Consider the following 27,411-nt stretch of genomic DNA (forward strand, 5'->3'; position numbering starts at 1 on the left):
GCCCTTGGGAGGTTGGTGATGAGCCACTTTGTTGAACTGCTGAAATTGTGCTGTGAAACATATATCAATAACATTGTTGAAAGGGGGCTCTACGATTTACATCCAGCAGTGATGAAGAAATAGCAATATATTTACAAGTCAAATGGTGTGCAACTTGAATGACAGTGCAGTGATGGTTGTGTTTCCCTGCTCCTGTAGATTTTCTTATTCACGTTTGAACCAATGCCAGAAAACTTCATGGGGTCTGGAGTCATTATTGGGAATCTTTGGAACTCTCTTCCTCAAAGGATTGTGAAAGCAGAATTGATAAATATTTAAGCAGAGATAGATTCTTGATAAGCAAGGGTCGAATGGTTCCAATAAATAGAATGATGAAGTTAATCCGCCAGAATCTTGCTGAATTGCAAAGTAGACTGAAATAGCCGAGAGGCCTAATTCCTTTCCTAATTCACATGTTCCCCTTCAAGTATTGTTGCCTGTGTAAAACAAACAAACTTCTCCAATGCATGTTACACACCTGTACCACTGAGTACAAGGGAAAATGCTTCCACATATCAACAAAATGTACACATGCCTCAATTTTATTTTCTTGGATTCAGTTTTGACAATTTGAACATGTTCTTCCAATGAAGGTCATTATTTGCCAGAATTATAGAAAAAATTGACATCATAATTATAATTAGTAACAGACATTGTAATATACATTGTAGACTCATTTGTCCAAAATATGTGCAGAACTGGTAACTAGAACTGAGTGATGGTTTCTGATCAGTGTCAGGCCGAACATTCTGCAAGCTGTCCAACTTTTCAAAAACAGTTGCCATCATGCTCATTTTCTTTGGACAGTACATGCCGTCCCCGACTTCAAATTTTGCTGCTTGTTGAGATGTACAAAGGACCAAGATATTTAATAAATATTCTAAACACCACAAGCTGTTGTACATTACTAAGCCCCTCAATGTCAACACAAAGGTAGACTTCAGGAAGCAGAGGAATACACACTCCAGCCTGTATCAATGGTGCTGATGTGGTTATCATTGAGATCTTTGAGCCTTAGGTGCAAATATCACCAACAATTTGTCCTGGTTCAAAAAGGTGACGATACAGCCAAGAAAGTGCTGCAACACCTCTAGAACCTCAATGGTTCAATGGAACTTTATTGTCACGTATAGCTAATCACAGTAATTTTTTATTTTGTTGCTTACAGTTCAGTGACAACCCTACTATACATCATGCACATTCGTACTAAGTACATGAGTATAAGACAGTAGAACACCCTGAGGCAGTACACAAGAGTTGCCACGCTTGAGACACCATCTTGTAGTCTTCAAGTCGTTAAAAAAAAAACAGTCTTAACATGGCCATAATGACCCATTGTCCCGACAGCGGCACTGGGTTGGAGTTACAGGAGTCGGCCTGGCCAGGTGATGTATTGATGTCCTCTACTGCTGTTCCAACACTCCGTGCCACTGCAGGCTGCAGTTGCTCTGCATGCTCAGCCACTTGGAATGACGCCTGATCTGATTGAGCAGCAGACTGCTTCAGGTCCTCCAGCAGCCCACTCCACCGACTCGACTGCTCTGACAGCTCGATGTCATCCCGTGCACACGCCAGCCCTCGTCTCCGACTGCCATCGCTCAGCCCCTGTGCCCCAAAGTGTCTCTCACAGCTGACCGAGAGCACCTACGATGGCACAGGTGGTAAGCCCCCAGCCCACTGACCGGCATTGTTTCTTTTTTCCGTCCGCCGCCATCGTCACCATCTTGAAGGGGCAACTCAGAAGACGAAAGAAATTCTGCATGTCTCCAATGACTCGTACAAATTTCTACAGATACACCATGAAAAGCATCTTAATGGGATATTTCAAAGCTTTGTTTGGCAACTGCTCAAGACTGCGAGAAATTGCAGAGCTGTGAACACTGCCCAGTTCATCACATAAACCAGTCTATCTCCTCCCACCCACTCCATCAACACTTCATGCAGCCTCAGGAAAGCAGCCATCATAATCAAGGATCACTCACACCCGTCATTCTCTCCTCTTCTCTCCCCTTGGGTAGAAGATACAACAGCATTAAAGTACACACCACCAGACTTAAAAACAGCTTCATATCCAGTTATCAAACTCTTGAATTGACTTCTCATATATCAGGGTGGAATCCCTATTCTTCCAATCTACCTCTTTGTAGTCCTTGCCCTATTTTAATCTGCACTCTATCTGTAGTAATAAAGCAATATCCTTAGAGGTGGGAAGGGCCATCGCTGTCAAATCCTTTTGCAAAGTTGTAGTCTCAGCACCACCCTTGGCCTCAAGGTGACTGCACTGCTGATTAGATCATCATCCATTTTCTTCCAGACAATGTGTTTGCCAATAAACTTTTGGAAAGTGATGCAGTGGTCTTTGTCAAGGCTCATCACCTTGACAAAGATACGTAGAAGGGAAAACAAATTGCCAATCATTCATGTAACAAATCCACCGGGTGGCGCCACCAGCACTTGCTACCTCGCCAACAGTCTGTCTGTCCCTTCTACTGTTTTTCATTATTTTAAGTATATGTTAAAGTATGTTTTAATGTTCCTTGGTTTGTTTGATGTGAAGGGGGGGGGGGGAATTGGGGGAAACTTTTTTACAATCTCTTACCTTGAAGGATATGCGATTTTTCTCCGTATCGTATCTCCATCCCCACTGCGGCCTAACATCGTGGAGTGGTGCAGCCTTTCCTGGAGACCAGCCCGGCACTTCAAGCCGCGGGCTTAACATCGTGAAGCTGCGATCCTTTGCCGAGGATCATCTGTGAAGAGCTCCAACTGCGGGTCCTGTGGACTTTGACACCGTGAAACCCGTGGTCTCTGGTTAGAAAAGGCTGACTCGGGAGCTCCAATGCCGCGGAGTGTATTTCAATCTGTCCGGACACCGGAGTTTCAATCATCCTGAGGGCTCGGACATCGGACCGTCGGTTCAACAGTCCCGACCAGGGATGAACAAAGAGGAAGTTGATTGAACTTCGTTACCTTCTATCAGTTAGAAATGTGGATTTCGCTGTGGTGGATGTTTATGGTAACTTTTATTTTATGGGGCTGTGTGTCTTGTTGCTTTTTACTTACTATGGCTGTATGGTAACTCAAATTTCACTGTACCTTAATTGGTACATGTGACAATAAATTGAATCTTGAATTTAAGTAACATGGGACTCGGTTTCCTCCAGACTGTTGCAACCGGTTTCCTCCAGACTATTGCAACCGACACTCTATGAGAAAAACTCAAAGGATGCTAGAAGATTTTCAGTAAAAGTCTTTCTCTTTCGTTTGCCTGAATTTTCATTGTCCAGTGCAAGGAGCTGTCCACAGCATGATGTTGCAGACATTCTATGGTCCAGGACTACATGCCATGTGAGGATCTAAAGCTTGATGCAGTCACCAGCAAGGGCTCTATGGGGAAAGACCACAGTTTAGGGTCCTCGAACCATTGAACATTGAAAGGCTGCACTTCATGTTGGACTCATTGGCCAAGAAATGTTTGTAAAGGAAAAGCAGTGCCATGTGATGTTAATCAAATTATTAGGCTTCTACTGAGAATACCAATATATGAATTAACTACGCGTCCATCACTGATTTTCCAGCAATTGGTGGCTCTGGGACTCCAGCCTGGCTGGAGCCGGCTGATCCGTTCCCATAGCCATCTTCCGAGGCCGACTTTGCAGGTCGGTATATCGGTTCCCCGGCGGCCGATGCAGACCGTTCCGGTGCCATTAGACTCCTCTCAGAGGCTGTGACCGCTGTTGTTCCGGCAAAACGGATAATCCAGCAAAGCTCTGGAACCAAGAGTGCCGGAAAAATGGGTGGTGGACTGCATATTGTGTACTTGCAGTTATCATGAATGAAGTCATATTTGTGAAAGATACAATCGCAAAGGCAGTGATATATCACGCACAGAGCACCGTAAAATCGCACATTACTGCTCATTTCCTCTCAATTTCTCCTTCTCCGCGTCAAGCTCCATTTCGACCCCTTCTTTTCCCTTTCCTACCAGGCAGTCACACGCATTGACTGCCTTCAGAGCTCTTCGACTGCACTGAAAATCAAAAATAGTCTTCGGTCTGAAATGTTAGCTGTCTTTTCACGATGGGTGCAACGCCGTCGGATGAGTACACGGCCGTTCGACGGGTGCAAGGCCGAGGGATGGGTGCAAGGCCGTTGGATGGGTGCACTGCCATTAGATGGGTGCAAGGCCGAGGGATGGGTGCAAGGCCGTCGGCTGGGTGCACGGCCGTCGGATGGGTGCAAGGCCGAGGGATGGGTGCACTGCCATTAGATGGGTGCACGGCCGTCGGATGGGTGCAAGGCCGAGGGATGGGTGCACTGCCATTAGATGGGTGCACGGCCGTCGGATGGGTGCAAGGCCGAGGGATGGGTGCAAGGCCGTCGGCTGGGTGCAAGGCCGTCGGATGGGTGCAAGGCCGAGGGATGTGTGCACTGCCATTAGATGGGTGCACGGCCGTCGGATGGGTGCAAGGCCGATGGATGGGTGCACTGCCATTAGATGGGTGCACGGCCGTCGGATGGGTGCAAGGCCGAGGGATGGGTGCACTGCCATTAGATGGGTGCAAGGCCGTCGGATGGGTGCAAGGCCGAGGGCTGGGTGCACGGCCCAGGGGTGGCGGTTGATGGCGGGGCCCGAGGCTGCCGAGCGCGAGGCACAGCCGTTGAGCGGCTCCTCGAGCCCCGCCTCGCGCCACCGTGACGACACAATGCGGTCGGCGTTGGGCGGGAAACGCGCGGCGGCGGCGGCGGAGGCGGCGCCTCACTGGGGCCCGGGCGGGCGGGTGATGGCGGCTTGTGGCTACCTGCTGCTGCTCGGTTGCATCGTGGCCAACCTGCCACTGGGTGAGTATCAGCATACCGTGTTACCACAGAACGCAAATACTGCCATTCACAAACTGATTTGATCACCGTCTATATCTCTCTATACCACCGTCTATATAGAGAATAGACAATAGGTGCAGGAGGAGGCCATTCGGCCCTTCGAGCCAGCACCGCCATTCAATGTGATCATGGCTGATCATTCTCAATCAGTACCCCGTTCCTGCCTTCTCCCCATACCCCCTGACTCCGCTATCCTTAAGAGCTCTATCTAGCTCTCTCTTGAATGTATTCAGAGAATTGGCCTCCACTGCCTTCTGAGGCAGAGAATTCCACAGATTCACAACTCTCTGACTAAAAAAGTTTTTCCTCATCTCAGTTCTAAATGGCCTACCCCTTATTCTTAAACTGTGGCCCCTGGTTCTGGACTCCCCCAACATTGGGAACATGTTTCCTGCCTCTAACATGTCCAACCCCTTAATAATCTTATACGTTTCGATAAGATCCCCTCTCATCCTTCTAAATTCCAGTGTATACAAACCTATATCTCTCTATATCACCCTATGTATCTCTCTATATCCCCCATCTGTCTATATCACCCGCTATATCCCATCCTCTATATCTCTCTCTATACCACCTATATCTCGCTCTATATCACCCTCTACATCTCTCTATATCACCCTCGATATATCTCTATATCACCCTCGATATATCTCTATATCACCCTCTATATCGCTCTATCACCCTCTATATCGCTCTATCACCCTCTATATCGCTCTATACCACCCTCTTGTATATATCTCTCTATACCACCCTCTATACCACACTATATATTTCTCTATATTGCCCTGTACATCTCTCTATATCACCCTCTACATCTCTATATCACTCTATACCACCCTCTATATCACTCTATACCACCTTCTATATCTCTCTATACCACCTTCTATATCTCTCCATATCACCATCGATAGATTTGGCAATGCATCATTAGAACGGAGATGAGGAAGAACTTTTTCAGTCAGAGAGTGGTGAAGGTGTGGAATTCTCTGCCTCAGAAGGCAGTGGAGGCCAGTTCGTTGGATGCTTTCAAGAGAGAGCTGGATAGAGCTCTTAAGGATAGCGGAGTGAGGGGGTATGGGGAGAAGGCAGGAACGGGGTACTGATTGAGAGTGATCAGCCATGATCGCATTGAATGGCGGTGCTGGCTCGAAGGGCTGAATGGCCTACTCCTGCACCTATTGTCTATTGATACCTTCATCCTAATGGTCTGACTATTTACGACTGCCAATTGACTACAAAGTTTTGTTGCTTTGCTCTGGGATGGACGATATTAACTTTAGTAACCATGTGGATTCTGCCTTCAAGTTTTTAACTGAGGGAAACAAGAATAGTTAGTGCAGGAATTGAGTTCCACTCAGAAAAACCTGGATTTTTATCTCAATATACACAACTTATACTGCACCAAAAGCTTCCCGCATACTCAACCATGATCTTTATTTCACAAAATGCTGAAGTAACTCAGCAAGTCAGGCAGCATCTCGGGAGAGAAGGAATGGATGACGTTTTGGATCGAGATCCTTCTTCAGATTGCTGTCCGGGGGGTGGGACAAAGGAAGGATATTGGTGGAGACAGGAAGATAGAGGGAGAACTGGGAGGGGGAGGAGGGGGAGGAGGGACAGAGTAGCTATCTAAAGTTGGAGAAGTCAATGTTCATACCGCAGGGCTGCAAGCTGCCCAAGCGAAATATGAGGTGCTGTTCCTCCAATTTCCGGTGGGCATCACTATGGCACTGGAGGAGGCCCATGACAGAAATGTCAGAGTGGGAGGGGGAGTTGAAGTGCTCAGCCATCGGGAGATCAGGTTGGTTAAGGCGGACTGAGCGAAGGTGTTGAGTGAAACGATCGCCGAGCCTGCGTTTGGTTTCACCAATGTAAAGAAGTTGACATCTAGAGCAGCGGATACAATAGATGAGGTTGGAGGAGGTGCAGGTGAACCATGATCTTTGATCATCTGGGGTTGGGCGATCAATCTGTATTCTTCTAGCTCAAGCAATAATCTAATTTAAAAACTAAGCTGATACATTTATCTACGATGAGGAAAAGTAGAAACGGTGACAGAAATCTCTCTCTTCATTCTGTGGGTACAGAGACAGTCGACAAACAAAAGTTTGTTGTCTTGTGTTCATGTGCTTTCTGCATTTAGTGTGCTGAGCTTTGTTGATGGAATATTTGCCGACAGCTCTCCCAAATAACGGAATGTTAGGCAGATTCAACTCTTAACAGTACCTCGGTACGATTTGTGATGCTGTTATCAGTATCACAAATTGTATTGTTTGTATTCTGGAGCATATTGATTACTCATCTCACTGGATGCATTGCCATATTGGTAATTAAACTTTGTTTTTGTGAAAATTTGTACCTAAAGACCAAAAGAATGGGTGTTTTGCAGGCTGCAAAATGGCAGTGGGATATGTTTGCACTCACAAGTTGCACCATGCAATTTCATTTTTTTTAAACTCTCCATACCATATTTTGCTGTGTATTGTATTTATTTAAGTATTCTTTATACAAAATAAGTTAAATAATTCTGTTTTGAGATGCCTCCACTTTTGAATGTATCTATACCTTGTTTTGGAGCTAACGATCATTTAACTTGATTTATTGAGTATACAAACTATACAGTTACAGTTTAGCTTATTGTCACATGTACTGAGGTACAGTGAAAAGCTTTTGTTGCGTGCTATCCAGTCAACAGAAAGACGATACATGATTACAATTGAGCCATTTACAGTGTATAGATACATGAATAGAAGGTAAAGCCAGCAAAGTGATCAAGGTTAGTCCGAAGGTCACCAAAGAGACAGACAGTAGTTCAACACTGCTCTCTGGTTATGGCAGAATGATTCAGTTGCCTGATAACAGCTGGGATGAAACTGCTCCTGCATCTGGAACTGTGCGTTTTCACACTTCTATACCTTTTGCCTGATGGGAGAGGGGAGAAGAGGTGTCACTCGTCCTAGATTATGCTGCTGACCTTGCCGAGGCAGCGTCAGGTATAAATAGAGTCAATAGAAGGGAGGTTGGTTTGCGTATTGGTCTGAGCAGCATCCACAATTTGTTGCAATTTCTTGCGGTCTTAGTTCTAGCAGTCTATATTAATAGTCGTCACAGTTTAAGTTAGAGAACAAAGGTTTGCTTACCCACATTTCCATGTGTGTAATGATTCTCATGCTGTGCCTCATTTCAGTACTTGTTCATCTAAATGAATGGAGAGCAACACCTGAAGAGAGCAATCAGAGATATTCTGGTCCAATTTCTATGCTGGAACGTAGAAATGACCATCTTATCAAAGTGCATGGAGGTGAGGTATACTACTACAGTCAAACAATGGTAAATGAAACTTTACATGTCCTATTGTTCAGGCACATTGTAAAGTAGTATATTCACTATTTACCTTTGCTGTTAGCTTCAAACCATAACATTAAACCCTCGATTTAACGGACCCCACGATTACAGATTTTGGTTATAGTACAAATACCAGCCGACACCATTCCCAGCTCGCACCATCTCCGCAGCCGTTTCCAGCCCCGGCTTACAAGGTGCACTGACCGGCAAGCCCTTCTTCACCCACCGCACGGCTGTTGACACGGCTGTTGTTGTGGCTCGTGTTGTAGCCCCTGGGGACAGCGCTTTCTTCAGGCCACTGACAGGACGTGCTTGGTCACAGTGGGTCTCCCTTCCCACCTGCTGCTGCTTCTTCCTGTCGGGGGGAGAGGCTGAGTGGACAGAACAACGGCAAAAGCAGGAATGGGCGGCGATGGAATAGGGAGCGCAGCGGTAGAGTTGCTGCTTTACAGCGAATGCAGCGCCGGAGACTCAGGTTCGATCCTGACTACGGGTGCTGCACTGTAAGGAGTTTGTACTTTCTCCCCGTGACCTGCGTGGGTTTTCTCCGAGATCTTCGGTTTCCTCCCACACTCCAAAGACGTACAGGTTTGTAGGTTAATTGGCTGGGTAAATGTAAAAATTGTCCCTAGTGGGTGTAGGATAGTGTGTTAATGTACGGGGATCGCTGGGCGGCACGGACTTGGAGGGCCGAAAAGGCCTGTTTCCGGCTGTATATATATGATATGATATGATATGATATGATATGATAAAGCGATGGTCAACAGAAAGAAGCGGCAGTTCCTGGGGGATTTCAGGGACCATTGGGCACGGCCGGGGTTTGAATGCATCCTCAATAAGGATGGGGAGATAGTTATTTAATATTTAGAATTTAAGAATATTTGTTTTACTTTGCATCATGGTGATGGGTTTGTTTGTATTGTTTTGTATTGTACATATCATTTTTGTAACTGATCGATTTAAATTATTTTTGGTGAAAAAATAAGAAGCAGCAGTTGGTGAGGGGGGAGGGAGCCCCACTGTGACCGAGTATGTCCTGTTGGTGGTGGCAGCAGCTTGAAGAAAGTGCTGCCCCAGGAGCTACAATGTGAGCTGTAACAACAGCCGCTTCAACCGGATGGTGCGGCTGCTGGTGAAGAAGGGCTTGCTGGTGCAGACCAGTGGCATCGGCGCCAGTTTCAAGGTGAAGCGACACAAAGTGATGAAGTAACTTACAGACTGAGTCAATCTGAAGAAGGGTCCCAATGTCACCCATCCCTATTCTCCAGAGATGCTGCCTCACCTGTTGAGCTATTCTTGCACTTTAAGTCCTAGGTGTATTAATCATCATCTGCAGTTCCTTGCTTCAATTATACACAATGATAGACAATAGGTGCAGGAGTAGGCCAATCGGCCCTTCAAGCCAGCACCACCATTCAATGTGATCATGGCTGATCATTCACAATCAGTACCTCGTTCCTGCCTTCTCCCCATACCCTCTGACTCCACTATCTTTGTGATGTGATGAAAACAAATGTTCTATCAGTTTTTTCCCCACAATTTTATTTACTTGACAGTAACATTAAAAATCTAAATCTAAATTTTCAACATCACTCAAATTTTCCACAAATAGATTTTTTTAGTATCACCCAGGATTTGCTTACATTGACCTTTAATTGGCAGTTCTTAAAATCCATTTGTCCTCTAAGTATTTACCTTATCTCTTTTAAAATGTAAAGTTACAACCTCAGAGTATAAAGTCCATAAATCTCTCAGCTTTTCTTATGCTTCGCTATGACTTGCGCCTCAAGTTCAGAAATCTCGTAGCTGTATGCACAACCTGCATATGTCACCACCAAGCCTCAAGGTCTCTTGTAAGCCATTGGTAGTCCTTTTTTTGACTACCAATTAGTTTCATTTGGCTTCTACCAAAGATTATATGCCATGGTTTCTTTGCATTATTGACAGCTATAAGATTCTTCTTACAAGACCAAAAAAAAAGTAAAATGCTGTCTTGGGAAGTTATTAAAGTTAGCTGCCACATTATGTGATTTTTGTTAAACTGACATTTTTGCTTATTTCAGACCATTCAAAGAAAATGCTTCCATTTCGCAAAGCAAAGCAGCAGGAAAACAGCCAAATGTCACTTATTCGTAGAAGACGATATTACTCAGTTGTTCGTGAGTAACAAAACGTCACAAATGGAGTATTTATTATGTAAAACAATAACTGTTATCTGTCCATTCTAATCTTTTGTTGAGGGATTTGTGAGCAGGGATGGTTGTCATGATTTATGAACAAAGCATAGGGCAGAGATTCCAAATTATGGATGAGATTGTTTGATTTTTCAAGGATGTGAGGTTAATAATTATTATATTTATGGTGATAGATAATAGTAGGTAGAGAACAGGAGAAATTACTGCGGGACAAATGACTATGATAAAGAACAATAAAAAAAGTGGTAGACACAAAATGTTGGAGTAATTCAGAGAGACAGGCAGTATCTCTGGAGGGAAGGAATGGGTGACGTTTTGGGTTGAGACCCTTCTGATTGAAGAAGGGTCGCAACCTGAAACGTCACCCATTCCTTCTCTTCAGAGATGCTGCCCATCCCGCTGAGTTACTCCAGCATTTTGTGTCTACCGATTTAAATCAGCATCTGCAGTTCTTTCCTACACATTTAAAAAAAACTGGTTGGGTGTTGGTGATAATTCATCATTGGGAGTATTAGAAATTGGGTATCAGCGGTCCACCTCTTTATGTTCCATTATGGTTAATAACATTTTCATTGTTATTTTTCTTCACTCTTTGTATCAATGTCAAATTTGAACTTGATCATTTTAACATTTCTGATACTAAAGTTGTAAAATATCTCTTTGCAAATCCTCTAGGTAATAACGAAGGCATTTCAGATGAAGAACAAGAGAGGGAACGTAAAGAATATTATTTACCAGTACCTCCATCAAGACTGTCTCCGTATAAGTATCAAGGTGTGGAAAAAAAATCCAGGATTCTGTAAAGGACAGTATGGTAACGAGGCTTTTGTGGTTGTATGTGCATTGATAAATAACTCATCCTCAATCTCTAGGGTACAGAGATTATTTGATTTTTTAATCAAACCTGAAAGAGGATGAAGGGTGTTATAATGGAGGTCTCTATATTTATAGAAGGTTTTGATAGAGTAGATATGGAGTAATTTCAAACTCATAGGAGAGATCAAAAACTATGTCAGTAACATAAGATCAAATATTGTCATATAGCAGAGAGCACATTCATTTAGTTCTCTTGGAGCTTAATCACTACTCCTTTTCTTAACTTTAACCCATGGTACTTTTTTCTTACAGTATCTTTCCATGTCCGTTTCGAAAACATTGATCAAATCTACTGCTCTAACCTTTCACACAGTCTATTTCAGATTATTACAGCACTCTGCTTCTTTAGCTAATTACTATAAATCTTCATTTTAATAAATAACAGTTTCTGATTACTCAATCAAACTCTTTATGTGTTTAATGCTTCACAGCTTTCAATCGCAGATCTGTGAAGAATTCCAGATATGTATTTTTTCCTTGTAACTGAAGTTCTATATTTGTGGCACCATTCTGGTAAATCTATTCTTCAACCTTATGCTTTTAGTTGTAAAGGAAATCAAAACTTGGGCCATATGATAAAGATAATTATAAAGTCAATAGGGAATTTAGGGGAGTTTCTTTTATCCAGAGAGTGTTTAGAATAGGGAACGTATCAGAAATTGTTGATTTTTTTCCATTCTTGGAATTTAGGTATGGCTGACATGAGCATTTATTAGCCCGCCATTATTGAGATGATGGTTGTAAACTGCCATCTTCTGCTTGCAAATGCTCTCAGATTGCACAGTATTTTTAATACAGGAGAACATTTGCAACAGCAAAGTCTTATAGTTGTAGACGAAACCAACCCCAGATTTAGTCACTCCACCACCGGCCACCGCCGACATCTTAAGCTATGGAATTACTTCCCTAAAGTTATCTGCTTTACCTTCTTTCTTCCTTCGAGACACATCTATAAAATCTACCCTTGTTCAAACTTTTGTTCATATATCCTTAGACCACCACGTGGCTCAGTATCAATAATATTCTATGAGATGCTTTTAATTCCTTTGCACCATTAAAGTGCTTTGTAAAGTTGCTACTATGAGTGTGCAATGTTTCTTTTAATGCATCTTGGATTGTTAATTTATGCAGATTCTTAACTTGGGACATGATTGACACTCTTCTTGTTAACTGTAATCTTTATTGAATCAAAGACAAGTCAACAACCATTTCACAAGATTTGCATCAGGCAACGTTAAGTTTAACTGCACGTTATCATCTCAGCAATTGACTAAGACTTATGCCTTAAGAAAGTTGCGCCATCTCAAGGATGACTGCTTAAGTGGGAATCAAAATTATGTTCAAACAAACTTCAAAATATAATATAATTAAGTGGTTTGATGAGATATGGCATAATTCTACATAACAATAACAATGATATTTACTGAGTGCCTTTAATGTTGCAAAATGTTAGATGCATTTCTGAGGAGAGATCTTGGTCAACAAGATATTTTTAAGGAGAGATATTGCCAAATAAATACTTGCAAGACTTTAATGCACATAGCTGGAAAGCAAAATTTAAAAAAAATGAATAAACTGCATAAAAGTTCTGATGTGTGTTTCAAAATATTTATTTTTAGACGTTACTTATCACAGTGAACAGCAAGTTACCAGAGCCCGAGTCAAAGATGTTATAATTCATCAAACTGCAGTTGGAGTCCCTTCTCAAATATATCAAGGTTTGAAAATAAATATTTTCTAGCATTTAAATAAAGTGACTAAAAATATTGATAGAAAGGCATCTGAGTTTGGCCACACTTGATGGAGATTTTAGCTTGGCATTCAAGCATAAAACTGGATGAGACATTCAGTGTGGCAACTCTGACTTTCATTTCCATTGGGTTCCATTAAGGTCATACCCTTATAGACCAGTGCAGTTACGTAAGGCAGCATAGTTATCAAGTCTGAAACTTGTCTGAATTCTAAGTCCCATATCAGGTGGTGTATTAATGCACTGAGCTGTAGGGTGATCAGCATTACATTCCTGAATGAAGTTCATTAATAGCAGTTGATTCTACAGACCAATGCTCACTAAAAACAGGAATCCAAGGGCTCAGAAGAAAAAATATATCAGTCTGAGAATGAAGCCCATGCATTCCCAGACTGACTAAAGTATTTTTCACACAGGATTTTCAAATTTCTTTTTTTTTTAGCTATGAATTTATTTTTGGTACTGCAAGCTAAAAGTATTAAAGGTACTGCAAGCTAAAAGTATTAAAGGCACAAAAGTAAATAGAACCAATTGCTTGTCAATTTCAGTAGCCACCCCGTGAAACTAGCAGCTTGTTTTCTTCAGAGACAAGGGTGACTGATTATTTTGGGGATGTTACATGGAAAAGGTTCTTTTTCTATAGACTTTTTTTTCCCAAGACAGCTTTTTTCTGCTTGTCAATATCCGAAGTGACTTTTAGGTTGTTCCCGATAGAAATCACTTTATAACCAATTCACCCCATGTAATACAAATAGTGTTTCCCAATTCATTAATCACATTATATCTGATAGCATTGTGGAAACACCTGTAATTGCAGAACTACCGGTACTAAACTTCAAAATGGTGCATGCCTTAGAATATCTTAGGATATAAAATTGTACTTTTAAGTTATAGTTGTAGCCAATTAATTAAATTACAATTCCAGTTTCGGTAAAAAAAAAAATTATAAAGTACCATTTCTCCAAAATGTCTAGTTTTCCAAAGGTTGGCTTATTGAAATTCCTGCTTTTATGCAAATTGTGGATATTATTCTTACTTTAACAAAATTTGTCACAGCTGGATACCTATCTTAAGTGGAAGAGTCATAAAACATGTCAGAAAATCCCATGTCCACACTGCTTGTTGAAAACTGAAACTAGTGAACTAGACGAAGAAAATGTGAACAGATAATTGACACAGAAAACGTTGGACTGGATTGTGTTGATAGCTAGCTGGTGATTCTGTGGAGAATCACTGGCAATCTGATATTGACTCTTTTATTTTCATATTTTAATTTCCAATCCTGAATCTCATTTCCATCGCTAAAATCATTTTTGATTCATAATTCTAGAAGTTTGACATTCCAAACAGTTGAGCTTGTGTGATTGGCTCATTCTTGACTTCTACTCTTGTTCGTGGTATAGTGAAAGTTAGGTAATTGAAGGAAATGAGATGCTAACACATCGGACGTCCAACCCAACCATTAGATTCACCACTAAGTCCCAACATAGTACTCTGTTGTACGCAGCTGAGGGCTAGATACATTTCATAACTGTCCCCAGCCATGGTTGACATGTGCAGTACAATGCTATTAATTTGAAAGGGGGTCACTGCCGAGATTGGTGTCTTTTTTCCTCAATTCTGGAGTTTTTCATTTCTATAACAGATGTATTTAAAGTGATTTCTTTTTTGAATAGTATAAATCTGAACCATGTAGAAATAGTTAAAAAGGCCTTTTACTGAGTAGGTGTTAAAAAGTCATCAAGATAGTCCAGAGAGGGGTTCACCCTCTCAGACCTGCTCTTGCAGATGGCCAGGGGACCAAGATTTGGAGCTTGATTTGACATGCTGGACCTCATAAAGTCAATGCCACTCTGAAATTAGAGCAGGGGCAAGGAAGGGGTTAGATCAAGCATGACCTGATCTTTTTTTATCTCTGAAAGATTGCAAAATAAATAAATCAAGATGTGCTCAGTGTGGGATATTCCTAGATAGAGAGGCAGGGTATATAAAAGTCAAGATGTGCGTGTTGTTTTGCATTAATATTATAGATGTGATATTTTATCTTTGCAAAATCTTGCAATTTGTGAGTGACAATTCTTCAACATTGTTATAAGATGTACAAAAGTTAGAGAAATAAAAGGTGCATTTTAAACTTTAGTTTCTATTTCATTTAAAGATGCTTTCATTTGCGCTTTAGATATTTGGAGTTTAACTCGGGTTCCACTGTGTTTATGATGTCTACAACATATATTCGTTGACTTAAAATTCAAAAAGTCTATCCATTCTGGCAATTGCACTCTGATATTTTAATTGAACACATGGCAAAGAGCCAAACTATGTGAGCTGAATAAAATCAGATTGCAGAAAATCACGGTGAAGATTGCACAGGGTTTCACAATGGTTTAAACCAGCTCATGTTCTGATTAAAGATGAACAATCCAATGCTTGGTGAATTTTTTCCTCACGTAGAAAGGAAGAATTGACACTGCTGTAAATAGTAGATCACCACATACTAGTTATCTTGTGATAGATTTTGAGACCTATAGCTTGTTTCTGTATCACTTTCATATATGACAATTCCACATGGAGGTTATAGCAAAAAGAATAATATTGGATTCTCTGCAATAAATGTGATCTTCCTCATTTGTTTTGGAGCTCATCCTAAACGTGCAAAGCTCCAAGTTAACCAAAGTTTTTCTTGTCATATTAAGTTTTCTAATATTCTTTAGTTCGGGATTTGTGTTATGCCCCCTCATTAATGAACCCAGGTCATTAACAAAGTCCAAATGATTCAGATCGATTAAGTAGTTTGGTTTATCTGATTTTATCAGTGTGTTTCTTTGGATAGTTTTATGGATCATCAAACATCATCAAAAGAAGACATCCTTTTTAATTGACAATAGAACATTAATTAAACCAATGCTCTGGGTCTAAGTGTGAGCATATTGCATGCAGCTATGGTAACAGCATATATCATGGTCACACATGGTCCTTGTGTCCATTAATTTAAATGAACGCTTGTTGTTAACCATATAATAGCAATCAAAACTCTTGAGTAAGGATTGGCATTGTCAGGTTTGGAGTTGGGGGTGGGGAAACTTTTTTAATCTCTTTCCTTGAAGGAGGTGCGACTTTTTTTTCATATCATATCTCCTGCGGCCTAACATCGTGGAGCTGGCAGCTGCTTGCTGGGGATCGACCTCAGGAGCTCCAACCGCAGGAGCCTGCGGACTTAACATCACGGAGTTGGCAGCTCCTTTGTCAGGGATGGACCTCGGGAGGTCCAACCTCGGGAGCCTGCGGACTTAACATCGTGGAACTCGCGGTCCCTGGTTAGGGACCGACTTCGGGAGCTCCAAGCCGCAGGAGCTCCGATCGCCCCGACGCTGGAGCTTCAATCGTCCCAACAGGGGAGCTTCAATCGCCCCGACGCTGGAACTTTGATCGCTGGCTGCGGGTGCTTCGATCGCCCCGACTGCAGATAGTTCGACTGACCCGACCGCGGGAGAAAAGGGGGGAAGAAGATAAGACTTTATTGCCTTCCATCACAGTGGGGAATGTGGTGAAGCCGCTGTGGTGGGCGTTTATGTTAAATTTTATGTAGTTGTGTGTCTTGTTGCTTTTTTTGGTAGGATTGTATGGCAATATCAAATTATTTGTATGTTGCAAAATATACTTGGCTAAAAAAAAATTATGATTATGATCATGATTACTATTCAGTGGCTCAATTATTGTTCACTGGACTATCTTGGTCTAGGCTGAATTAATTACAATCACACTCAACAACCAATGGCCCAGAAGGGGGAGGTTTGTCATGTTTCAAGTTCTGACTTGCTACCTAGAGATTAAATCAGGAAAGTGAAAATGTATCCAGCAATCACAATATCAGATTGTTGAGCTTTCAATGTTATACTAAGATTATCATCCTGCACATTCATTAATCCAGCAAAATCATTTTTCCATGTATTTTAGTTTTTGATTTTATATCTGTCATTCTACTGCACTTCTGAGTTATTTTCTGATTTTTTTCTATTTTGTACGTTTTTCCAGATGCCTATTTTCCCTCGTTAGGACAGTAGAATTATCTAGCCATATTCAACATCTCAGCAAAATAGCACGCATGTCATCTTTGAGTGGAAGTGCAATTCACAGGTTTTCTTTTTGCAGTTTGCCTTGCCATAGAAGATATGCTGATAACTAACAAACTCATTGCAGACTGTGATGGAAAGTGATTAGATAAGGGGTAGGCCATTTAGAACGGAGATGAGGAAAAACTTTTTCAGTCAGAGAGTTGTAAATCTGGAATTCACTGCCTCAGAAGGCAGTGGAGGCCAATTCTCTGAATGCATTCAAGAGTGAGCTAGATAGAGCTCTTCAGGATAGCGGAGTCAGGGGATATGGGGAGAAGGCAGGAACGGGGTACTGATTGAGAATGATCAGCCATTATCACATTGAACGGTGGTGCTGGCTTGAAGGGGCTGAATGGCCTACTCCTGCACCTATTGTCTAGATGCACATTGAGATTTTAAAAAGTGAGAAGTACAATAATCCCTGGATATCGTCATTGAGCACAGTATGCGAGAGGAAACCTTGATACCTGTAACAAATCTTCATGGTACAGCTTTCAAATAATTTCATTTCAGATGCAAAAGAAGACGTTGTATGGAACTTGGATAGTGACAGCAGAAAGAAATATGTCACGGAAGTGCCACATTATGAATCATTTGAATAAATGTCTTCAGGTGTGGAAAGTAATTATAGAAAAGGGATACTTAGGGCTTATTCCTTTCCCCATGGTTTTCCTGTAGCAGAGGTGCAACCGTTTATTGAGTACAGTTTCTCAACCAGCCAGATTAAAACAGCAAACAAATAAGTAGCATTGTGAGATATTATTGATTTAAGTTTTCACATCTGTTCATAGGAGTTGATGAACACAAGCATATGCGTGATGTGCGTATTTTGCATTTAGGTGGCCTTGAAAGTTTGTTAATGTCACAATACCTTTTAGAAATAAATTATACAATACTCCTCAAGTAGATTAGCACTTTACAAGATAGGGATTTGACACCAAATGGGAAATAATAGGAATTAAGACTGAGCCTAAAGGAGAGTTTTTTTAAATAGTTTTGAACCTAAAGGAGAGAGAACCAAAATGAAATGGTTTTGGGATTGAAGAGTAATATATTTTACCAGAAAGATTCATGGATGATTTTGGAGGAATGGGACAAAACAATAAGATCCAGAATCAGCAGAACATGGAATGGGGCCTGAGAGGAGAAGCTGGAGAATATTTTTTACCAGGGAACACAAGATCAAAACCTCTGAAATAAATTTGTTTGGATACAGAGAAGTAGTGAGATATGTCAGAACAGGGTGTAATGTGACAATCAGAACAGGACTCGGTACTCCAAATGCAGCTGAACCACTTTATACATCTGCAACATCACTTCCTGACTTTTATACTAAATATCACTTTCTGACTTTTATACTAAACCCCTCACCACATGAGTCAAGAAGGCAAGTATACCGTATGGCATTTTTACCATCCTATCTACTTATGGTCCCACTTTCAGGGAGCTATAAATTGGCACCACATGATTCCTCTGTACATCAATGTTTCCTGCCATTTATTGTGTTCTTTCCTCTTACATTTGACCTTCAATAGAGAAACTGTTGGAGGTGTAAAAATAAACATTCCCTGTAAATGATATAGAGAGAGGGAGACAGCATGTGAAATGTGAAAAGGAACCATAAAACACATGAACAACCTTTTGGATGTTGATGTTAAAATCACTTGAGATTGAAGGACCTGTCCCACTTTAGGCAATTTTAAGGCGACTGCCGGCGACTAGGCTGTCGCCGACAGTTCGCCAGGTGTCGCGGGCATGATCGTGAGGAATCTTCCAAGAATCGTAGTGGATCTCAGCACGTCGCTGAGAAATCATCCGGAGTGAAATTTCTCGGCGACAGCTGGCTTGTCGCCAGGTATTGTTGCTTATTGCGGGCGCTGTCGCCTGTTGTCCCCAGGTTTGTTAGGTTCTCTTAGATGCGTTTAGAAGCACATTATATTAAAATAAGTAAAGTCATTTCAAAATACCATAAAATGCTTGTGGTTAACCAATTTATTTACCGTCAGGACATTTGACAGGTAGATTGGAGGCGACAGTTTGACGGTCAGGTAAGCATGGGAATTTTCGCGATGTTTATGGCCATCAGCCATTACATTTAAAGTGGGCTCCCAACCCAGATATGCAACCCAGAAACCAGATATGCATCTCCCGTACATTTTCAAAGAATGCCCACACACTTTTCACAAAAATCCACTTAACCACTTAAAAAAAAATATTTTTTAATACAGCTATTAGTAAACTGGAAGTAAATCCAGTTTATGCCTTGTTACAGTGAAGCTTGGTTTTTAAGTAACCCATACAAGATGTTATAATTCAAAACTCTCAAGTACTTACCGACTTGTCAGTGATTTCAGCGAAAATTAGGACGCCGGAGAAGCATTGACAGCGTGGGAATTTTGCGATGTTTCCGAAGACGCTGTAATCTGACCTAACTCGGCATTGTCGCGGTCATTGTCATCGGGTAAAAGAAAAGTTTGGCGATCTGCCACGACTTTGACAGTCGCCGGCAGTCGCTTTAAAATCGCCTAAAGTGGGACAGCCCCTTGAATGATTGTGTTATGGATAAATATAATGTTAACTATATGAGGAAAGTCCATGCTCAGTTTCAGCTCCAACTAAGCTATTCAGTAAGTTTATTTTGGTGCCAGTTTATGGTGTATTGCTACTGTGTGGATTGCAATACATGATGAAAAGATATAACCAGAAACATGGGATCTTGGAAGTTCTTGATCCAGCAGTTGCTGATCCTCTCACTTTTCTTCAGCTATTGACATTCCTATTGGCTTCATTCTTTGGAATCAAATCTGAGAATGGGAGGACCATTGGTACTTGGGGTTTTAACATTACAGTTTTACAAGAGAAAAGAGTTACTATTAAATAGAAACAAATTGTTAAAAATCTTTAACAGACCAGTTTGCATTTACAGAAGGAGAAAGAAAGGGAATACACAAAGTTTATTTTTCAGCTCAGTGACCTTTCTTCAGCCGTAAAACATCTGATGAAAACCAGACCAGGCTGGTATCTTCAATTAGTTAAATCAATTCAAACAGTCTTTATGTTAATATGTCAATATTAATCCATCTGAAGAAGGGTCTTGACCTGAAACGTCACCCATTACTTCTCCCCAGAAATGCTGCCTGTCCTGCTGAGTTACTCCAGCTTTTTGTGTCTATCTTTGTTTTAAACCGGCATGTGCAGTTCCTTCCTACACTCTTAATCAATAGGCATATAATTTGAAGCCAAATCTTTATGTAAGTGAATAAAAGGACAACAGGAAGTTGGGCAGATATGAGAACAGTTGCTGGTCTTTCAGTGATAAGGTTGCTGGATGAATGCAGTTTTTGCTTTCACTGGCACTGATAAGTCCAGTGTCAATTCTTTGCCTGTATTTAGTTGAGGAATATCAGTCTATTATTGTTACATGAGGCTTTTTGCCAGTCTTGCTCGATACCAGTGAAAGGAGCAGAAAGAAGTTTGATTATGATGTCCATTGAACAAATGTCCATCCAAGACTCAATGTGGTTTGCACATAAGAGAAGTATGTTTGTATAAAATACTACAAAGCTGCAGGTGCCTATGGAACAGTATTTTGTCACTTGTTAGCGACTTGTCAAGAGAACCAGAAAAGTGGATAAAAAAAGAAAAATAAACTGTCATAAGAAATTGAATAAAACATTTAAGAGAATATTTTGAGGAGTCAGCAAGCTCATTTTGACGTTACAATTTTTATACACAAGTGTGCAACCAATGAAGTCAAGCATAATATATTCCTCCTTTACCACCCTATCCACTTGTGTTGTGATTTTCAAGGAGCTATGGCCTTGAATCCCAAGATCGCTTTGTACATCAAAGCTTCTGAGATTCCTCCATTTACTGTGTACCTTCCTCTTGCATTTGACCTCCCAAAATACACCACCTAACACTTGTCCGGATTGAATTCCATCTGCCATTTGTCTGTCCAAATTTCTAATTGATTTATATCCTGCTGTATTCTTTGACAACTATTTTACAATTCTGCCTTTTTTTGTTGCCTGCAGACTTTCTAATTAGGTCATCTATATTTTCATCCATTATTTATCTACAATATAAACAACCGGTCGCAGCACTGATTCTTGAGGACCACTACTGATCATAGACCTCAAGTTCTGTATAACCAGATCAAGCCAATTTTGTATCCAATTTACCAACTCATCAAGTTTCCCATGTGACTTGAGGAATGGGACAGGATAATTTTAAATAATTATTCTTTATTCGGCATTAAAGCGTGATTAAAATTTAGTAAAAACATGCTCAAATACATCCTGACCTGTTTGTAAGTCCAGAATTTTTAATTTTCAAATTTTTGACCACCTACACTTTTATGTATCTGTTTGGATATTGGTATATAGGATCAAAACATCAATTGCTGCTCAAAGTAATTGTCCCCTTATTTTCCAGACTTGAAAGATGAAAGAATTAAGCAAGTTAATAAACACCACAATACTAGTCAAGAACATGAACAAGACCATAAAAAAGAACAAAGGTCATCTGAACATGATGATTATTGGATAGTTGGGCAAAGACGCTTCAGAATAATCGTTCTCAGTAAGTGGTGAATTGGCTGGAAGTTATGAATACCTTGTATAACTCCATTGATTCAAGGATACCTTATTGTCACATGTACCAAGGTACAATTAAATGCTTTGTTTTGCATACAGCCCGGTAAAATCATGTGGCAGACTTCACTCGGGCAATACACGTGTGAGCCCCACATGTTGGTACCAATGCTCATTCAGTTTATTTGACAATTACACAGCAGAGTTTCAAGTCCCAGGTTTCAAGTTAGAGATAACGTTGGGTCCCACCATATAGCAATTTATGGACCAGGGCTTCAAGTTCTAAAGGGGGAAAAAGTTAATATAAGTCTTCTCTCATTATGACTCTCCCTTTATTCTACCGTTATCAAGTAAATACAATTACCTTCACAGGTAATATATTGGCTGCATTTTCCTCCAAGGTTTGCTGCTATAAATCTGAACCCATATTCCAGGACAAAGACTTATCAGTTCAGCTTTCACATGTAAATGACACCAGGGGTGGTAACTTCTCCATGGAGGGTGCATATGCCATCTTGCCAGCAGATGCCACAACTATTTTTTAACAGGTTGGAGGACATTTCATACATCTCAAAAAGAAACATTACTTATTTTGAAAAATTAGACTGATCTTAACTCTGCCCTCCTCAATTACAGCTGTCATTTTAAACAGTTCTAATTAATTGATAAAAGCATTATATTGGTAAATTTGAAGAACTCATATTTTTTAAAGCAATGCAAATCTCTTTAAGGCAAATCAAATAGAAAAAGCTCTCCATCCATGGTGATCAAGAAAATCTAAATATAACTTTAAAACTATTTTGTTGCCAAAGAGTTGGGAAATTACAGGTTGGGTTGGGGGAGGGAGAAACAAAAAAAAATTGTAAAATCTTGTTTACTCTTAAAACCAAAAGAATAGTTAAAATTAATGCGAGTCTTTGCAAGAGACTGGAGAAATTACACTGGGGAAATAAGGAAATGGCAGAAAAATTAAACAAATATTTTTTGAGAACCTATTTGGGAAGGGACAGAAATCCTCCCAGAAATATAAGACAACAGCAAGTCTAGAATGAAAAAAGAGTTCAAGTATAACGGTGTAAAATTAATAGAGATTAAATAAATGGGATTGAAAAGTAATAAATCTGCAGGATCTGGTCATCTGCAAACCTAGCATTTAAAAGGAGGCAGATATGGAGAGATTAATAGAGAGAGTGAATGGAGAGAGTGAATGCGGTAGCTGTCATTTTACAAAATTTCACAACTGCAGAACGGTTCGCACAGTTGAGTGGCAACAAATGTTACTCCAGTATTAAAGAAAGGAGGGAGAGAAAACGGGGAACTAAAACACCAGTTAGCCTGACATAAGTAATTGGGAGTGTAAGAAAATAACTGCAGATGCTGGTACAAATCAAAGGTATTTATTTCACCAAATGCTGGAGTAACTCAGTAATTGGGAAGATTGTTCAAATCTCTTGTTAAAGTGGATTATAGTGTACTGACAAAATAGGATTGGTTAGAGTTTTTCAGACTGCAATTGACAGCATGGATAAGGGCAAACTGGGTGTTCAGTTTTTGAGGTTACAAATAGTGGAATAGTTAAAGCCAATTCAAGAAAGCAGCTTGCCACCATCTTCCCAAGGGCAATTAGGAAACGAGCAATACAAGTTGGCATTGTTCGCACTTCCTAGATCCAGAAAATAACCACAAAATTTTTTTATTAATCAGACTGAGAGCACACATTAGTATAAGAAAATAACTGCAGAAGGGTCTCGACCCGAAACGTCACCCATTCCTTCTCTCCCGAGATGCTGCCTGACCTGCTGAGTTACTCCAGCATTTTGTGAATAAATAAATGAGAGCACACATTATTGGGGCCAATACACTGCAGTGGATTGGGGATTGAATAATGAACAAAAAATATGGTAAGAAAAACTAATTATTTTTGAGTTTGGAAGGCAATGACTAGGGGGATGCCATAGAGATTGGTGCTGGAGCCTCATGTAACTTGGTTATATTACATTTTGTCCCTCATCCAATGTATTAATCAGCAAGCTTATTGACATTATATTTTGTCCCCTACGGGAAAAAAATGTAAAATAAACAAGTTTGATAACGCAAAGCTAGGTGGCAGTGTGGGCTGTGAGGAGGGTACAGAGAGGTTTCATAGGGATGTAGACTGATTAAATATTCCTCGGAATTAAAATTCCTCGTATGTTGCAAAACATGCTTGGCTAATAAAGTATGATTATGATAAGTAAGGACATGGCAGTTGAAATATAATGTGAGCAAAATGTGATGCTATCCACTTTTTGAGAGAAAAAATAGAGTACTTTTTGTAACAAGTAATTGAAAGATGGGATACAGATGGAATTGGATGTTCTTGCTCATGAATTGTTGGGAGCATGTGAATATAGGAGAGAGTTAGGAAGACAAATGGTATGTTGCTGTTTACTTCAGGATGATTCGAGTACAAGAGTGGAGGTGTCCTGCTCCAAATGCATAGAGCTGTGGTTATGCCTGGAATATATTGAGCATAGGTCTGGTTGCATGATCTAAGGATATTGATTGAAGCATACAATATACTGACACGATTGACAGCATAGATGCGGGGTTAATGTTTCCACATGTTGGTGTGTTTAGAACCAGGGCTCACAATCAAGGGGTCATTGATTCAAGACAGAGGAAATTCCTTCACCCAGAGGGTGGTGAATCTTAGAAATTCTCTGTCCAAAGGAGCTGGGGAGGCTCAGTTGATGAGTGTATTCAAGGAAAAAATTGAAAAACCTTTTATTAATATGGTAATCGTAATATGAGGTTAGCACAGGAAAATCCCGCTAGGGTAAATGATTAGCCTTGGCGAAGCATGCACAAGGGGTCAGATGGTCTGGTCTTTATTCAGTTTCTTATGTTCTAATATTGTAGTGTAATAGGCATCTTTCCTGATTAGCAAAAAAGATATTGTATTCATGCTGGGTTATTAATGAATGACATGGTGGAGATCATAATTGCACAGTGCCCCTACCCCTGTTTTCTTCAACATTGAAACCTGGACACTGTTGGAAGCTTGGCATTTACCTCCTATGTAATGAGGTTATTCAACTGGCAAAAGGAATACTAGTCTCCGGTTGCTACTGGGAAAAGAACTACTTTAACACAAAGAGGGGTATGGAATGACATGCCTCAGGTCATTTGTATCTCTTAATAATGTAATCACAGGACACGTATTGCTAACAAAGTCCACATTTAACATCTGTCCCTGAGGATTACATTTCCTGACACGAGCCTTTTTATTTAATTAACTGAAACTAAATTTCCCAGCTATCTTGATGGGGCTTCTGGATAGCTTAGAGGGTAATTTACACACTTTGCTTTTTCACCACTCTTTTTTGCCATGAGTGGACAGATAATCTGCACAACCAGATGATGGATCATGTATCCAAAATAGTAACCTTGGACAAAATTGTGGGTCCTTCACAATGCAGGGATAATGACATGTAACGTTTAGAGTTGTAAAAATGCCTTCCATACACCACATATCTTTTCAACAGAGGTATTTTAAGAATATAGTTGTCGGTTAATATTTTAATATATATCTACCCATTGCTGTTGAAGTAACAGGACTGATAAAGCTCAATAATTTCTGTTTCGCTAACTAATTTTTCTTCCTTTCCAGTTATTTTAGGTGTTCTTGTTGGTTTTGCTATTTTACTGATCCTAGCATGGTTCCTTGTACCGAGAAAGGTTTTAACGAAAATGTATGTATTATTTGTACATTGCATACCATTAACATACTGCAAAATGACTTGAATTATCAAATATAAGCATTGCTATGACTCTTATGGAAATGTGATTTTTCTTTCTAGACAAATGATAATACCTATCTTCTGAGAAATTTCAGACATCTTAAGGCCGTTGCAATATTGAAATCAAGCCATTAATCACCTAGTAGGAATCTTACATTGATGTTGCACCTTATCTTATCCCTCAGCAGCTATGATCATTTTTAAGCAACAGTGGTTCGTTGGTACCAGTGGATCATGTCTCAGCTTAATTCTTTCCAGAAGTTATTCCATGCACATAATGGAAACTGAGGAATAATGTTTGCAGATTGCACTATTTGGCCTGTTTTCCTCAAAAAAAAAATATGACCGTGGACTCCTTCCATTTATTAACCAAGTCCTTTGCTTGTTAAACTTCCTTGAATCTATTGATCAATATGCTGAATTCTCTGAAAATTCTACATCCATCAATCACTCATGGAAGGAAAATAATAGCCCTGCCATAGACCATTTAACGAACGTGTTTTAATTTTTACTCTTGTAATATTGCTGCGCTGCAAGACCACAAAACTCATCTTTAGAGATAAGTAGACCAAGTGGACCCGTTGGGCCCATAACTCATTGGGTGGCCATTGTGATGTTGGGAGAAATCGCCCAAAAAGAGCAGGGAGAAGAAGGAATGACCAGGGTGAGACAAGTCTTTGATTACGTTGGCTGCTTTTCCGAGGTTGCGTGAAGTGCACATGGAGTCAGAGGCAGAAAGCCTGGTTTGAGTGACGGACTGGGCTATATTCCCACTTCACTGCAATTCCTAGCAGCTGCGGTGTACCTGCAGTCCGTCTGTCTTTGTGTTTTTATGTTGTTTTTTTTGTCTTGATGGTACCGTAAATGTGATGTAGTTTTTTGGGGATGTGTACTATGGGGGGGGGGGACGGGAACTGTAAATGTAAAGTTGTCTCTTCCAAGCGGAGACGCGACCTTTTGTCTCTGGGCCGTGTCTCCGTTCCCGCTGCGGCCTACCATCGGCCATGCACCTGGAGCTGGCGGCCTCCACCTGGGACTCGCCTGTGGATACTCTGGCCGCGTGGACGTCGGAAGCTCGCAGCCCCCTGGGTGGGGGGCGACATCGAGGGACAAAGTTCAATAGCAAAAAATATAATTTAAATATATATTTTTAAATCTAAATTAAACATAAACCAAATTTTAACTTTTAGTATAAACTAGACCAAGTGGGCCCGTTGGGCCCGTCCTCGTAGGGTTTCCATTGTAACCTGGGGAAATTGCTTTTTTCTTTTAAATAAATTGTCTGTTAAAAAATATATAAATCAATCTCAGTGGGGGGGGGCAGAGAGGAGGGGGGGCGGAGAGTAGGGGGTGGAGAGGACGGGGGGGGGTAGAGGGGTGGTGTCGGTGATGAGGGGGGAATGGGGTGGGGGAGGGGAACGGGGAGAGGGAGCCACTGACACCATCCTTCCAGCGGCTATCTTCTTTCTCCTTCACTCCAACATTCTTAAGGGTTTGGACAGGCTAGATGCAGGAAGATTGTTCCCGATGTTGGGGAAGTCCAGAACAAAGGGTCACAGTTTAAGGATAAGGGGGAAGTCTTTTAGGACCGAGATGAGAAAGTTTTTTTCACACAGAGAGTGGTGAATCTGTGGAATTCTCTGCCACAGAAGGTAGTTGAGACCAGTTCATTGGCTATATTTAAGAGGGAGTTAGATGTGGCCCTTGTGGCAAAAAGGATCAGGTGGTATGGAGAGAAGGCAGGTACAGGATACTGAGTTGGATGATCAGCCATGATAATATTGAATGGCGGTGCATGCTCGAAGGGCCGAATGGCCTACTCCTGCACCTATTTTC

The 27,411-nt window shown here is 40.9% G+C and overlaps 1 protein-coding gene across 1 annotated transcript; it reads left to right on the forward strand.

Annotated features, from left to right (window-relative positions):
- Positions 1-4,661: 4,661 nt before the first annotated feature.
- On the forward strand, positions 4,662-22,338 carry LOC144610593 (uncharacterized). Its single transcript, XM_078429402.1, has 7 exons — positions 4,662-4,881; positions 8,108-8,221; positions 10,329-10,424; positions 11,136-11,234; positions 12,956-13,054; positions 21,636-21,782; positions 22,166-22,338. The coding sequence occupies exons 1-7, from the start codon at positions 4,662-4,664 to the stop codon at positions 22,336-22,338; spliced, it is 948 nt and encodes a 315-aa protein (XP_078285528.1).
- The last annotated feature ends 5,073 nt before the right edge of the window (positions 22,339-27,411 follow it).

This window comes from Rhinoraja longicauda, chromosome 37, assembly GCF_053455715.1.
Source record: "Rhinoraja longicauda isolate Sanriku21f chromosome 37, sRhiLon1.1, whole genome shotgun sequence".
NCBI classification, from domain to species: Eukaryota; Metazoa; Chordata; class Chondrichthyes; order Rajiformes; family Arhynchobatidae; genus Rhinoraja; species Rhinoraja longicauda.

What these genes read in the sequence shown, in the direction of transcription:
- LOC144610593 (XM_078429402.1), top strand. Translation starts at nt 4,662, where the DNA reads ATGGCGGGGCCCGAGGCTGCCGAGCGCGAGGCACAGCCGTTGAGCGGC. An exon ending in TCTTATCAAAGTGCATGGAG is followed by an intron (nt 8,222 to 10,328) that starts GTGAGGTATACT and finishes TGCTTATTTCAG; the next exon opens with ACCATTCAAAGAAAATGCTT. An exon ending in CTTCAGAATAATCGTTCTCA is followed by an intron (nt 21,783 to 22,165) that starts GTAAGTGGTGAA and finishes TTACCTTCACAG; the next exon opens with GTAATATATTGGCTGCATTT.